Here is a 16,194-nt window from a genome sequence, read left to right as displayed (position 1 = left end):
CTTCTGAATGTTCTCTATCCAATGATACCATATGCATATCTTAGCTTCTGGGCCTGAGTAACAGGCAGTTTACTTTGGGCATGTCAGTCATCCGAACTTCAGAATACTGCCATCTAGCCTTAAGTTAAACAGCTTAGTTAATAAATAAAAAATTATGTCATGGCTTTAGAATCTGCTGATAGGCTAATTGACATAATTTGAGTCAATTGGAGGGGTACATGTGGATGTATTTCAAGGCCTCCCTTCAACCTCAGTGCCTCTTTGTCTGGTTCATCCTTGGAAACAATTTCCCAATACCTGAAGTTGCCACATTCATCTATACAAACAATAGATTGCAAGTATAAACACCATGGGACAACGCAGCCATCATACCGCTCAGGAAGGAGACGCCATCCCAACCGTGAAGCACGGGGGTGGCAGCATCATGTTGTTGGGGTGCTTTGCTGCAGGAGGGACTGATGCACTTCAATAAATAGATGGCTTCATGTGGAAGGAAAATGATGTGGATATATTGAAGCAACATCTCAAGACATCAGTTAAAGTTAAAGCTTGGTCGCAAATGGGTCTTCCAAATGGACAATGACCCCAAGCATACTGTAACGTACTGGGTGTAGTGGGTGAGAAGTCAGGCGCAGAAAGTTCAGGGTAGAGCTATATTTAATGCACAAAACGGCGAACATAAGCCAACCCCATGAAAACAGAGGGCGCACAACAAAACAAATGCTCCAAACATGGGGACTCCAGCAAAACCCACGAAATGGGAAACACACAACCCACAGATTTGCACACAAGTTACACAAAACAATCCCGCACAAAGAGCAGGCGGGCTTACTGGTAAATAAAGCCTGACTAATCAGCCTAAAACACAAACAGGTGAAACCAATAAACAGAAAGGGGAAAAAGGATCAGTGGCAGCTAGTAGGCCGGTGACGACGACCGCCGAGCGCCACCCGAACAGGAAGGGGAGCCACCTTCGGAAGGAGTCGTGACACATACTTCCAAAGTTGTGGCAAAATGGCTTACGGACAACAAAGTCAAGGTATTGGAGTGCCCATCACAAAACTCTGACCTCAATCCTATTGAAAATTTGTGGGCAGAACTGAAAGATTGAGTGCGAGCAAAAAGGCCTACAAACCCTCAGTTATGAAATTAATAAAAGCTGAAATAAATCATTCTACTATAATTCTGACATTTCACATTCTTAAAATAAAGTGATGATCCTAACTGACCTAAAACAGGGAATTTTAGGATTAAATTACTAGGATTAAATGTCAGGAATTGTGAATAACTAAATTTAAATCTATTTGGCTAAGGTGTATGTAAACTTCCGACTTCAACTGTATGCTCCTGCGAGGAAAGTACTGGCTTGGCTGGAATACACAAACAAGTTGAACAGTTATGTGCCGATGATGATGTGCAAGTAGAGATACTGAGGTGCAAAAGAGCAAAAAAAGAAATAACAGTATGTGGATGAGGTAGTGTGTATGTGTGTGTTGCTATGGTTACCAGTGAGCTGAGATAAGGCGGGGCTTTACCTAGCAAAGACTTATAGACCTGAAGCCAGTGGGTTTCGCCACGAATATGTAGCGAGGGTCAGCCAACGAGAGCATACAGGTCGCAGTGGTGGGTAGTATATGTGGCTTTGTTGACAAAACGGATGGCACTGTGATAGACTACATCCAATTTGCTGAGTAGAGTGTTGGAGGCTATTTTGTAAATGACATCGCCAAAGTCAAGGATTGGTAGGATAGTCAGTTTTATGAGGGTATGTTTGGCAGCATGAGTGAAGGAGGCTTTGTTGCGAAATAGGAAGCCGATTCTAGGTTTAATTTTGGATTGGAGATGCTTAATGTGAGTCTGGAAGGAGAGTTTACAGTCTAACCAGACACCTAGGTACTTATAGATGTCCACATAGTCTAAGTCAGAACCGTCCAGAGTAGTGATGCTAGGCGGGCTGGCAGGTGCGGGCTGCAATTGGTTGAAGAGCATTCATTTAATAATAATAATAATATATGCCATTTAGCAGACGCTTTTATCCAAAGCGACTTACAGTCATGTGTGCATACATTCTACGTATGGGTGGTCCCGGGGATCGAACCCACTACCCTGGCGTTACAAGCGCCATGCTCTACCAACTGAGCTACAGAAGGACTAGCATATAAGAGCAGTTGTAGGCCACGGAAGGAATGTGTGGAGGATATAGGAGTATATATGGCTAATAGATGTGCAGCACAGGAGGTTGGTGACCTCTTAATTGGGATGGACAGGCTTGTGGTAATGGCTGGACCAGAATTGGGGGAATGATGTCAAATACATCAAACAAATGGTTTCCATGTGTTTTTGATGCCATTCCATTTGCTCCGTTCCAAGCATTATTATGAGGAGTTCGCCTCTAGGTAGACTCCAATGATGTGTAACATCCAAATAATGTGAGTATAATGTGTAAATCAGGCAGATAATTATACTGTCCCCTCTGTGTGTTCCAGGCGTTCACAGGGAACAGTAATGCAGACAGTGTGGTGCAGTTTAAACTGCAGCAGCCAGTCTTCGCCAGGTTCCTGCGGTTACTTCCTCTAGATTGGAACCCCAACGGGAGGATAGGTCTGAGACTGGAAGCCTATGGATGCCCATACAGTAAGTACAACCAGTGGAGTTTGACAGGACATCATTACCTCTTAACAGATATGGGCAACTCCCTAAAGTCCCCCAGATCAATTTCCCCCATATATACAGTATATATAATGCATTCAGTATTCAGACCCCTTGACTTTTTCCACATTTTGTTACGTTACAGCCTTATTCTAAAATTGATTGAATTAAGATTTTTTTTAAATCAATCTACACACAATGCCCCATAATGACAAAATGAAAAGTGATTTTTAGAAATGTTTGAGGGCTCAGGGCCAGACCCAGATGCAGATACGGGAGGCAGATGGTTTGAGTATTTGATATGTATAAGTTCCAAAAAGGGTAGGCGAGAATGGTCGTGGACAGGCCAAGGGTCAAAACCGGATCAGAGTCCAGGAGGTATAGAGTGGCAGGCAAGCTCGAGGTCAGGGCAGGCAGGCGGGTACGGAGTCCAGAAAACAGGCAAGTGTCAAAACCGGGAGGACTAGCAAAAGAGAGAATAGCAAAGCAGGAGCACGGGAAAAACGTGCTGGTTGACTTGAAAAAGACAAGACGAACTGGCACAAAGACAGGTAACACAATGATGAATACACTGGGGAAAATAAGCGACACCTGGAGGGGGTGGAGACAATCACAAGGACAGGTGACAGAGATCAGGGTGTGACAGTAACCCCTCCTAGGGGCACCACTTTGTGTCCTACCTGGGCGCATACCTGGCTGACCGAGGTACCGGCGGTGAAAATTGGCGATGAGAACTGGGTCAAGGATGTCTTTAGCAGGAACCAAGCACCTCTCCTCCGGGCCAAAACCCTCCCAGTCAACCAGGTACTGGAAACCCCTGCCCCGTGGTCGAACCCTCAGGATGCTTCACACCGTATACGCTGGCTGGCCAACGAATACCCGGCGGGGAAGGATGGGCCTAGAAACAGAAGACAGAGGACTGAGACAAGGGCTTAATCCTGGAAACATGAAAAGTAGGGTGAACACAGAGGGTACGGGGCAACAACATATGGACAGCAGTGGGACTAATGACTCTAGAAATGGGGAAAGGACCAATGAAACGGGGGGAAAGTTTACGGGATTCTACCCGGAGGGGTAGGTCCTTCTGTAGCTCAGTTGGTAGAGCATGGCGCTTGTAACGCCAGGGTAGTGGGTTCGATCCCTGGGACCACCCATACGTAGAATGTATGCACACATGAATGTAAGTCGCTTTGGATAAAAGCGTCTGCTAAATGGCATATATTACTATATTATTATTACTGGACAACCATACCCTCTGCCTGACCCAATAGCGAGGAGCCAGAGTCCGGTGGTGTTCCGCTTGTCAACGATACCTGGAGGTAGTCTTGAGAAGAACCGCCCAAGCTCTTCTCCAGGTACACCGATTGCGGCGGATGAACATCTCTGCTGAATGTATGTTGACCACCACTTCTTGCTCTGGAAAGAGTGGAGGCTGATACCCTATGGAGCATTCGAAAGGGGGATAGTCCAGTAGCCAAGCAGGGGAGAGTGTTCCTGGCATATTCCTCCCAGACCAGTTGCCAACTCCAGGTGCTGGGGTTACTGGCAACAAGACACCGGAGTGCCGTCTCCATATCTTGATTTGCTCGCTCCGACTGGCCGTTAGATTGGGGATGAAACCCACAGGACAGGCTGGCTGACGACCCGATAAGAGTGCAGATCGTCTTCCAGAATTGGGACGAGAACTGAGGACCTTGGTCTGAGACAATGTCATCCGGGAGCCATGGATTCGGAAGACATGCTGCACCATAAGCTGGACCATCTCCTTGGCTGAAGGTAACTTCGGATAAGGGATGGAAATAGGTGGCCTTGGAGAATCTGTCAACCACCGTCAGGATGGTGGTGTTGCCATCTGACGGGGAAAGTCCAGAGACAAAATCCAGGGAAATATGGTACCAGGAGCGATGAGGGACAGGGAGTGGCTGTAGGGGGCCAGAGAGAGCTTGCCACGGAGTCTTGCTTTGTGCGCACCATGCATGCGGCGACAAAGGCCGAGACATCAGGAACAATGCTGGGCCACCAGAACCGTTGATGGAGGAAAGCCCGTGTTCGACAAGTACCAGGATGACAGGTAAGCCTGGAGGAGTGAGCCCATTCCAGGACCTGAGGCCGGACCGAATCAGGAACAAACAGCCAGTTAGGTAGACCCCCCCCCCCCCCCCCCAGGGTCCGCCTGGGAACACTGTGCCCTACGAACCAGAGCCTCAATTCCCGAAACAACAGAAGCCGCCAAACAAGAGGCAGGGAGGATTGTCTCAAATTCAGATTCACCTTCTCTGGATCCATCTGCACATTCCCCTCAGCTATAATGTATCCTAGAAAGGAGATAGTGGAGCGGTGGAACCCACACTTCACCAGGAGAGGTTCAAAAGCTGAGGAGAGGAGTGGTAGAGGGTACCGATTAAAAAAAAAAAAAATTGTTGAGACCCTGGTAATCTTTACATGGATGCAGGGTCTTGTCCTTTTTCCCCACAAAGAAGAATCCTGTGGCGGCAGGATACGCAGAAGGACGAATGCTCCCAACAGCCAGTGAGTCCTCAATGTACTCCTCCATGGCCTTAGTCTCAGATCCGGACAGGGAATAGAGGTCAAGAAAGAGGTCAATAGCACAATCATAGGGATGACGTGGAGGAAGGGAGGTTGCACAAGCTTTGCTGAAAACCTCCAGGAGGTCATGATACTCTCCGGGCACGGCAGAGAGATCTGACGCCGTACTTAATCTTGGAGACAGACGTTTCAGGGATGGCTGCGCCGCCTTTGAATGGCAAAATGGTCTCCAACCCAACAGAATGGAACCGTAGTCCAGTCAATATCTGGGTTGTGTTTTTGGAGCCAAGAAAAAACGAAAACAACAGGTATGTGGGGAGACTCAATGAGGAGGAGCTGAATTGACTCACTGTGGTTTCCAGATACCCGCATATTTAGGGGAATTCTGCTGTGCGTGACTCTACCAATGGCGCAACCGATCCAGTGCCCTGGCATCCATGGGAACAGAGAGGAGTTGAGTATTGATACCCAGTTCTGATACCAGGGTAGCGTCCATAAAACCCTAATCTGCCCCAGAGTCAATAAGCACCCGGAGAGACTTAGACTGGTCTCCCCACTGCAAGCTCACAGAAAAAGGAGGATGGGTAATGGGCCCATCAATTCTAATGGTGAGGGCAATGAGGGAATTAAAGTCCACCGGCAATTCATGATCAGCTAGCTCATCCTTTATCACCTCAGTCCATGCAGGAAGGTATCGAAAAAGAGACTCAGGAGTCCAGGCACTCTCGGGGCCAATGTGCAAAAATCAACAGCGTAGTCTGCCACACGATGGGAATCTTGATGTAATTCAAGACGTTTAGGGGCAACCTCTCTCCCGGATACCGGAGAATTGAACACCTTCCTCACCTCTGCCATGAAATCCTCCAAATGACGACAAATGACGGATTGTTGCTCCCAAACAGCCATCGCCCAGGAGAGCGCCCTTTCCGACATTAATGTAATAATATATGCTATCTTAGATCGGTCCAAAGGGAACGAAGATGACTGTAGCTCAAAAATAAGGGAGCATTGAGAATGAGAACCCCGGCAGGTACCAGGATCCCCAAAGTAATGCTCCGGAGGAGGAAAGCGGGGTTTGCGGGGAGCCGAAGTAGGCTGTACAAACTCAGCACTCATGGAGAAAAAGTTACTGGGTGGTTTGGGGTTCTCAGAGGTGGTAGGCTGCCTATGAGCTAACTCCCTGATTTGCTCCATTATAGCCTTAAACCCCTGGTCGTAGCATTCCGTCAGGGAACGAAGCCCTTCCTGAAGTAGCTCCTCATGCCTCCCAGTGGTGGCTCCCTGCAGGGAGACAGCGTAGCGGAGCTGGGCAATGGTCAAACCGGGAGGACAAGCAAAAGCGAGAATAGCAAAGCAGGAGCACGGGAAAAACACACTGGTTTACTTGAAAAAGACAAGACGAACTGGCACATAGAGACAGGAATTATCGGGTTAATTACACCGGGGAAAATAATTGGAACCTGGAGGGGGTGGAGACAATCACAAGGACAGGTGACACAGATATGGGTGTGCCAATTTTTGCAAATGTCTAAAAATAAAAAACAGAAATACCTTATTTTCTTAAGTATTCAGACCCGTTGCTATGTGTAGGTGAGGATTGGGTAGACTGTATTCTTTAGGTTTTACTTGATGTGTTTGCTCCCGTGTGCTGGTAAGGGCACAGATGACAAACAGGTAGGATTCCAGTTGAGGTGGTTTAATAACGCTGAAGATTCACAGGCACGGAACAGCACCACACAGTTTATGTAGTGTGGATGGACTAAGGCACTTAGTGGTTAGGAAACTTTCTTCAACCAAAGTGTGTGTGTGTGAGTGTGTGTGATCTGCAAGTACAGAGATTCATGAAGATACATTAGTGAATGACAGACTACAATTTCCAATTCACATCTCTTATAAACAATATGCATGGATATAACATGACTATGATGACTAAATGCTACAGTGGGGAGAACAGGTATTTGATACACTGCCGATTTTGCAGGTTTTCCTACTTACAAAGCATGAACAGGTCTGTAATTGTTATCATAGGTACACTTCAACTGTGAGAGACGGAATCTAAAACAAAAATACAGAAAATCATATTGTATGATTTTTAAGTAATGAATTAGCATTTTATTGCATGACAGAAGTATTTGATCACCTACCAACCAGTAAGACTTCCGGCTCTCACAGACCTGTTAGTTTTTCTTTAAGAAGCCCTCCTGTTCTCCACTCATTACCTGTATTAACTGCACCTGTTTGAACTCGTTACCTGTATAAAAGACACCTGTCCATACACTCAATCAAACAGACTCCAACCTCTCCACAATGGCCAAGACCAGTGAGCTGTGTAAGGACATCATGGATAAAATTGTAGACCTGCACAAGGCTGGGATGTGCTACAGGACAATAGGCAAGCAGCTTGGTGAGAAGGTAACAACTGTTGGCGCAATTATTAGGAAATGGAAGAAGTTCAAGATGATGGTCAATCACCCTCGGTCTGGGGCTCCATGCAAGATCTCACCTCGTGGGGCATCAATGATCATGAGGAAGGTGAGGGATCAGCTCAGAACTACACGGCAGGACCTGGTCAATGACCTGAAGAGAGCTGGGACAACAGTCTCAAAGAAAACCATTAGTAACACACTACACAGTCATGGATTAAAATCCTGCAGCGCATGCAAGGTCCCCCTGCTCAAGCCAGCGCATGTCCAGGCCCATCTGAAGTTTGCCAATGACCATCTGGATGATCCAGAGGAGGAATGGGAGAAGGTCATGTGGTCTGATGTGACAAAAATTTAGCTTTTTGGTCTAAACTCCACTTGCCGTGTTTGGAGGAAAAAGAAGGATGAGTACAACCCCAAGAACACCATCCAAACCATGAAGCATGGAGGTGGAAACATCATTCTTTGGGGATGCTTTTCTGCAAAAGGGACAGGATGACTGCACCGTATTGAGGGGAGGATGGATGGGGCCATGTATTGCGAGATCTTGGCCAACAACCTTCCCTCAGTAAGAGCATTGAAGATGGGTCGTGGTTGGGTCTTCCAGCATGACAACGACCCGAAACACACAGCCAGGGCAACTAAGGAGTGGCTTCGTAAGAAGCATCTTAAGGTCCTGGAGTGGCCTAGCCAGTCTCCAGACCTGAACCCAATAGAAACTCTTTGGAGGGAGCTGAAAGTCTGTATTGCCCAGCGACAGCCCCGAAACCTGAAGGATCTGGAGAAGGTCTGTATGGAGGAGTGGGCCAAAATCCCTGCTGCAGTGTGTGCAAACCTGGTCAAGAACTACAGGAAATGTATGGTTTTTGTTTTAGATTCTGCCTCTCACAGTTGAAGTGTACCTATGATAGAAATTACAGACTTCTACATGCTTTGTAAGTAGGAAAACCTGCAAAATCGGCAGTGTATCAAATACTTGTTCTCCCCACTGTATACAGGCCCATATAGCGCAATACAACGTGACTGTGACTGCACTAATTTGAGAATAAAGGGGTGCTGCCGCACGTGTATATCACCATCTTCAGTACAGGCTAAAACGGCACAATTAACTTGAATACCTCTAAATAGTGAAATACAGTGTAATCAAATCATTTTATTTATCACATGCGCTGAATACAACAGATGTAGAGCTTACAGTGAAATGATTACTTACAAGCCCTAACCAGCAGTGCAGTCATACAGTTGAAGTCGGGAGTTTACATACACTTAGGTTGGAGTCATTAAAACTTGTTTTTCAACCACTCCACAAATGTCTTTTTTTAACAAACTATACTTTTTGAAAATTGGTTAGGACATCTACTTTGTGCATGACACAAGTAATTTCTCACAAAATTGTTGACAGATTATTTAACTTATAATTCACTGTATCACTATTCCATTGAACCCCTCGACAACATTCCGCTGAAAAGGCAGCACGCGAAATTCACAAATATTTTTTAGAAATATGTAACTTTCACGCATTAACAAGTCCAATACAGCAAATGAAAGAAACTTCTTGTTAATCTACCCATCGTGTCCGATAAAAAGAAGCTTTACAGCGAAATCACAACATATGATTGTTAGATCACCGCAAGTAAAAAAAAAACACAGCCATTTTTCCATGCAAAGATAGTCACAAAAAGCAGAAATATCGACAAAATGAATCACTAACCTTTGATGATCTTCATCAGATGACACTCATAGGACATCATACACACTACCCTCTGTAGTTCCTCGAGATCGGAGGCCGAGCAGTTGCCATACCAGGCAGTGATGCTACCAGTCAGGATGCTCTCGATGGTGCAGTTGTAGAGCCTTGTGCAGTTGTAGAGCCTTGAGCCACCCCTGAGTGACCACCGTGTTGAGGATCAGTGGGGGATGTGTTGTTACCTACCCTTACCACCTGGGGGCGGCCCGTCAGGAGGTCCAGGCTCCAGCTGCAGAGGGAGGTGTTTAGTCCCCGGGTCCTTAGCTTAGTGATGGTGTTGAACGCTGAGCTGTAGTCAATGAATAGTAGTCTCACACAGGTGTTCCTTTTGTCCAGGTGGGAAAGGGCAGTGTGGAGTGCAATAGAGATTGCATCATCTGTAGATCTGAGTAGGCGGTATGCAAATTGGAGTGTGTCTAGGGTTCTGGATAATGGTGTTGATGTGATCCATGGCCAACCTTTCAAAGTACTTCATGGCTGCAGATGTGAGTGCACGGGTCGGTAGTCATTTAGGCAGGTTACCTTAGTGTTCTTGGGCATATGGACTATGGTTGTCTGCTTGAAACATGTTGGAATTACAGGCTAGTTAAAGATGTAATTGAAGACACTTGCCAGTTGGTCAGCGCATGCTCGTAGTGCACGTCCTGGTAATCTGTCTGGCCCTGCGGCCTTGTGAATGTTGACCTTTTTAACTTCTTGGATATAGGGGGCGCTCTTTTAATTTATGGATAAAAAACCTTCCGCTTTTAAACAAGATATTTTGTCACGAAATATGCATATAATTGACAGCTTTGGAAAGAAAACACTCTGACGTTTCCAAAACTGCAAAGATATTATCTGTGAGTGCCACAGAACTGATGCTACAGGCGAAACCAAGATGAAACTTCAAACAGGAAATTAGCAGAATTTTTGAGGCTCTATTTTCCATTGTCTCCTTATATGGCTGTGAATGTGCCCTGAACGAGCCTACGCTTTCTGCCGTTTGCCCAAGGTGTCTGCAGCATTGTGACGTATTTGTAGGCATATCATTGGAAGATTGGCCATAAGAGACTACATTTACCAGGTGTCCGCCCGGTGTCCTTTGTCGAAATTGGTGCGTAATCTCCAAGCTGCACGCATTCATCCATGTGATTCAGGGGAGAGAGGAGACTTCCACGAACGATATATAATCAGAGATATGTGAAAAACACCTTGAGGATTGATTCTAAACAACGTTTACCATGTTTCAGTCGATATTATGGAGTTAATTTGGAAAAAGGTTTGGCGTTTTGATGACTGAATTGTTTTTGGTAGCCAAACGTGATGTACAAAACGGAGCGATTTCTCCTACACAAATAATCTTTTTGGACAAACTGAACATTTGCTATCTAACTGAGAGTCTCCTCATTGAAAACATCCAAAGTTCTTCAAAGGTAAATTATTTTATTTGAATGCTTTTCTTGTTTTTGTGAAAATGTTGCCCGCTAAATGCTACGCTAGCTATCAATACTGTTACACAAATGCTTGTTTTGCTATGGTTGAAAAGCATATTTTGAAAATCTGAGATGACAGTGTTGTTAACAAAAGGCTAAGCTTGAGAGCTAGCATATTTATTTCATTTGCGATTTTCATGAATAGTTAACGTTGCATTATGGTAATGAGCTTGAGGCTGTATTCACGATCCCGGATCCGGGATGGCTAGAATCAAGAGGTTAAAGGTCTTACTCACATCGACTGCGGAGAGCTTGATCACACAGTCTTCCGGAACAGCTGATGCTCTCATGCATGTTTGTGTTACTTGCCTCGAAGCAAGCATATAAGTAATTTAGCTTGTTTGGTTGGCTTGTGTCACTTAGCACGTCTCGCCTTTGCTTCCATTTGTAGTCTGTAATAGTTTGCAAGCCCTGCCAAATCCGACGAGCGTTGGAGCCGGTGTACTACTTTTTGAGCTGGAAACTGTTGTTCTGATTAAATAAGCAATAAAAACTGACCTTCTTTAGACTAGTTGAGTGTCTGGAGCATCAGCATTTGTGGATTTGATTGAAAATGCCTGAAACAAAGTACTTTATTCTGAAACTCATCAGTCTATTCTTGTTCTGAGAAATGAAGGCTATTCCATGCGAGAAATTGCAAAGAAACTGAAGATCTCGTACAACGCGGTATACCACTCCCTTCACAGAACAGCACAAACCGGATCTAATCAGAATAGAAAGAGGAGTGGGAGGCACCAGTGCACAACTGAGCAAGAGCACAAGTACATTAGTGTCTAGTTTGAGAAACAGATGCCTCACAGGTCCTCAACTGGCAGCTTCATTAAATAGTACCCGCAAAACACCAGTCTCAACGTCAACAGTGAAGAGGCGACTACGGATGCTGGCCTTCTAGTCAGTTGCAAAGAAAAAGCCATATCTCTGTCCAGTTTCTGTTCTTTTGCCCATCGTAATCTTTTATTTTTATTGGCCAGTCCGAGATATGGCAATGCACTGGGGGACATTATCCTATACCAATATAGGGTTAATGATATAATAACCAAAACAGAGGTAGCCAGCTCACAATTGCAAGCTCGCAGTTGAAACTACTAATTAGCATAACCATAAATATGACATTATCTTCACAGAGTGCATCTTCAGACAAGATGGTGGGAAAACACAAGGATGGCTGGAACTTTCTCTCACTTGACTACTCACGAGCTGACCTTCTCTGAGCTGGAGATAACACAGTATGCTCTGCTCCACTTCACTGGTGGGCGGAGCTCCAGCTCTGATATGATGAAGTAACATCATTGAAATGATTACCTACAAATACTTCAGACTTTTCTACTGCCACCCCTGAATTCACTATGTTAATTCACTCCTAAGAAAGTCTCAATACTTAACTTGACTATCTTAACTCTCTCTTTCATACATATCTTACCCAGACCTAACAGACATGATACGAGATGTGTAGGGGTGTTTAGCCGCTCCATCAACAGAGGATCTGGCTAGGTATAACCACTAATAACAAAAAACTCTAGTCCCGTACATAAATGATGAAAAGGGTTCTCTGCTCAAGTGGAGAAGAGAAGCTGCTGTCCGTAACATCCTGGCGTAGCTACAGCTCTGATATGATTATCTACAAATACTTCACAGCCTTTTGTACACTATGAGACTCGAAAATTGAGCTAAGGTGCACCCTGTTTCCATTGATCATCCTTCAGATGTTTCTACAACTTGATTGTGGAGTCCACCTGTGGTAAATTCAATTGATTGGACATTATTTGGAAAGGGACACATCTAAGGTCCCACAGTAGACAGTGAATGTCAGAGCAAAAACCAAACCATGAGGATGAAGGAACTGTCCATATAGCTCTGAAACAGGATTGTGTCTTACCACGATCGGGGGAAGGGTACCAAAATATTTCTGCAGCATTTAAGGTCCCCAAGAACACAGTGACCTCCATCATTCTTAAATGGAAAAAGTTTGTAACCACCAAGACTCTCCCTAGAGCTGTCCGCTCATCCAAACTGAGAAATCTGGGGAAATGGAAGGCATCAGGGTTGACAGAGCTCCAGAGTTCATCTGTGGAGACGAGAGAAACTTCCAGAAGGATTACCATCTCTGCAGCACTCCACCAATCAGGCCTTTATTGTAAAGTGGCCAGATAGAAGCCACTTCTCAGTAAAAGGTACATTACAGCCTACTTGGAGTTTGCCAATAGGCACCTAAAGGACTCTCAGATAATGGGAAACAAGATTTGCCCTGAATGCCAAGTCTGGAGGAAACCTGGCATCGTCCCTGCGCTGTAGCACGGTGGTGGCAGCATCATGATGTGGAGACTAGTCAGGATCGAGGGAAAGATGAACACAGCAAAGTAAAGATACCCTTGATGATAACCTGCTCCAGAGTGCTCTGGACCTCAGACTGGGGCGAAGGTTCAATTTCCAACAGGAAAATGACCCTAAGCCAAGCCAAGTGAACGCAGGAGTGGCTTCGAAACAAGTCTCTGAATATCCTTGAGTGGCCCAGCTAGAACCTGGACTTGAACCTGATAGAACATCTCTGAACAGACCTGAAAATAACTGTACAGGGACGCTCCCTATCCAACCTGACAAGAGTTTGAGAGGATCTGCAGAGAAGAATGGGAGAACCTCCCCTAATACAGGTGTGCCAAGCTTATAGCTTATAGCTCAAGAAGACTTGAGGCTGTAATCACTGCCAAAATTGATTCAACAATGTGATTTATTTCATTATTATTCTTTTTTTATTTGCAAAAATTCTAAACCTGTTTTTCATTATGGGGTATTGTATGTAGATTGATGACGAAAACAAACACTTTCATCCATTTTAGAATATGGCTGTAATAAGGTTCTGAAGACTTTCCCAATATTGTGTGTGTGTGTACATTATTTTGTTAGACTCTTTCACTCAGATATCATATTAAAAACTGGAAACCTTTCTCTCCACCCTATGGTAAAATGTGTGGAATTGCAGGACATTAGCTGTAAAACTGCACAATTTTATTTCTGCCCCTTTTAACTATTTTAAAATAGTTAAATAGTTAAATTTTGCATGACATTAGTTAGACAAGTGCAAAATCTTCTCTCTGCCCCATGGCAAAATGTGTAGAATTGCACCAAACTTATTTTAAAACTGCAACATTTTCTCTATGCCCAATAACAAAATGTGCAGATTAGCAGGAATTAAACTCTGAAACAAACCCCAAAACACTTAGGGCCCCTAAAAGGCTGGGGCCGGCTCTGACTGCGGCCCCTCATCATCCACAGCAGCCCCTCATGATGAGTTCAGATTTTTCATGGTCCCCACCCACATCAAAGTTTTCCATCTTTGCATTATTACAATGAGAATACTGTAATCTGGTTGTATTGACGTTGTTGCATATGTCCAGTATTAAACAATGCAAGGGAAGGACTGTACGTGTACTAACTGCATGCTCTTTTCTGTGGATGAGCCAACAAACAATATGCAAAAGATCCATTTATTTTCTTTTTCATCACTGTTGTCATTTCTGTTTACAGCGAGCATGTCTCACACAGACATCCATATCTGTTATGTCTCACACTGTGGCTCTGTTTCTCCCTCAGTCCAACAACCTGTCCTTGGATTGTTTGTTTTTTAATCAGTCCTCCATTGTAGAGCGGTGATTTATGATGTATATTAAACAAATATATGAATAGTTTTGTGTTCTTTTTGTATGCAGCACTATTGGGAGGAGATGTATTAAATTGTGGATAAGCGAGGACAGAGTGGATGTGTTTTGATATTTTATATTGTGTTTTGAATGATTATACATAAGAGCAGACAGTTTTACTCTTAAAACGATTATTGCCCACGGTTTGTTTATACTTATTTAACTGGCTTTTGGCTATGGAACAGCATTCTGAAGGGTTTATGTTTTAACCCTCAGTGACTGCTACCTGTGCTATAGGTATTATTATTCTGTAATGACCATTTAACAATGTAATTTGTAACCGTGAAAGTAAATGCCAGGGAAATAGGCCTGTAATCCCAAAATGACATATGTTTAAGTATGTCATATTCAACTTACAATGCATTGCAAACAATATCAATAAGGTAAAAGCATAAGATAAAAGGTCAGTACTCTCACATTAAAGTCTTCTTTAGTCTTTAATCACAGCTCTTCAATCATAATCATGAAAAAGACTGATCTAGTGATGGAAGTGGTTTGATGTGTGATGGACCAAGGCTACCCTGCCTCATTAGAGGCAGTTAAGTAAGGAGAAATTAGCTCCGGCTCTAAATCTCACTCAACCAGCACATACTGGAGCCTATAATGCACATCTAATTGCTAATAAAAACACTGAACGCAATGAATGGCTGCCACTGAGTGTGAATAACGTCTCTACTATTCTCTTCGGTATCCCAGTGGTCAAATCAGGTTGAAATTGGCTCATTACAACCAGCATTACAGCTGATGTTATTTCAACAAGTGTTTCCCACTGGGTTTCTGAATAGAATGTATGCATTTGTTTTCCTGCTGAAGATGAGGGTTGTGAATTTAACTTCTACTATCACAGGTTCGTAATGTAGTCCCTTATAGCTCAGTTGGTAGAGAATGGCACTTGCAATGCCAGGGTTGTGGGTTTGAGTCCTAAGGGGGACCACTATGAAAATGTATGGACCCGATACTGTAAGTCACTCTAGATAAGAGCATCTGCTAAAATATAAACAATTAAATGTAAAGTTTGCCGTGTTAGATTGTACTACCATACTCTACTGTATAATCTTTACTTGTAAATGTGTAGGTTGTACAGTACTACTATACTCTACTGTACAATCTTTACTTGTGAATGTGTTGTTTGTACTACTATACTCTACAGTATAATCTTTACTTGTAAATGTGTTGTTTGCAGAGTCTGACGTGGCAAGGTTTGACGGCAGCAGCTGCTTGCTCTACAGGTTCAGCCCTAACCCAACATCAAGTCAAACAGCCAAAGACACCATCTCTCTGAAGTTCAAAACCCTGCAGAACTCTGGGACCTTGATACACACAGAGGGACAAGATGATCACACCATCACACTGGAGTTACACAAAGGAAAACTTTTACTCCATCTCAGAAAAGGTACAGTGGCCTCTAGTACAATAAAATCCATTTATCTCGCATGTCCTTTATGACGTTCACTATACTTTTTTTATGATAAATAGTTTTCACAGTATAGAATGTGTTTGGAGCTGACCCAGTGTTTTAGGGGAATAGCCTACCATAGTATGTTACATCAACTACTATACTTACTACGATGCACAGCAGACAGGGAAAGAAAGTTTCATGTTTACCAGGCATAAGTGGGGCTAAACTTCAGGTGGTGTTATGTTCTCAGCTTGTCAGACTG

General features: G+C 44.1%; 1 protein-coding gene across 3 annotated transcripts in view; it reads left to right on the top strand.

Annotated features, from left to right (window-relative positions):
* Nucleotides 1–16,194, top strand: part of cntnap3 (contactin associated protein family member 3) — a 226,201-nt gene that overhangs the window by 84,866 nt on the left and 125,141 nt on the right. For all 3 annotated transcript variants that reach the window (XM_046306791.1, XM_046306790.1, XM_046306789.1), the window contains exons 4-5: nucleotides 2,487–2,634; nucleotides 15,717–15,926. In XM_046306791.1, coding sequence (XP_046162747.1) covers nucleotides 2,487–2,634; nucleotides 15,717–15,926 — 358 coding nt within the window. The remainder of the gene's footprint in view (nucleotides 1–2,486; nucleotides 2,635–15,716; nucleotides 15,927–16,194) is intronic.

Source organism: Oncorhynchus gorbuscha, linkage group LG16 (genome assembly GCF_021184085.1).
Source record: "Oncorhynchus gorbuscha isolate QuinsamMale2020 ecotype Even-year linkage group LG16, OgorEven_v1.0, whole genome shotgun sequence".
NCBI classification, from domain to species: domain Eukaryota; kingdom Metazoa; phylum Chordata; class Actinopteri; order Salmoniformes; family Salmonidae; genus Oncorhynchus; species Oncorhynchus gorbuscha.
The sequence above is the reverse complement of the archived record's forward strand: the minus strand, read 5'-3'. Positions and strand labels throughout refer to the sequence as shown.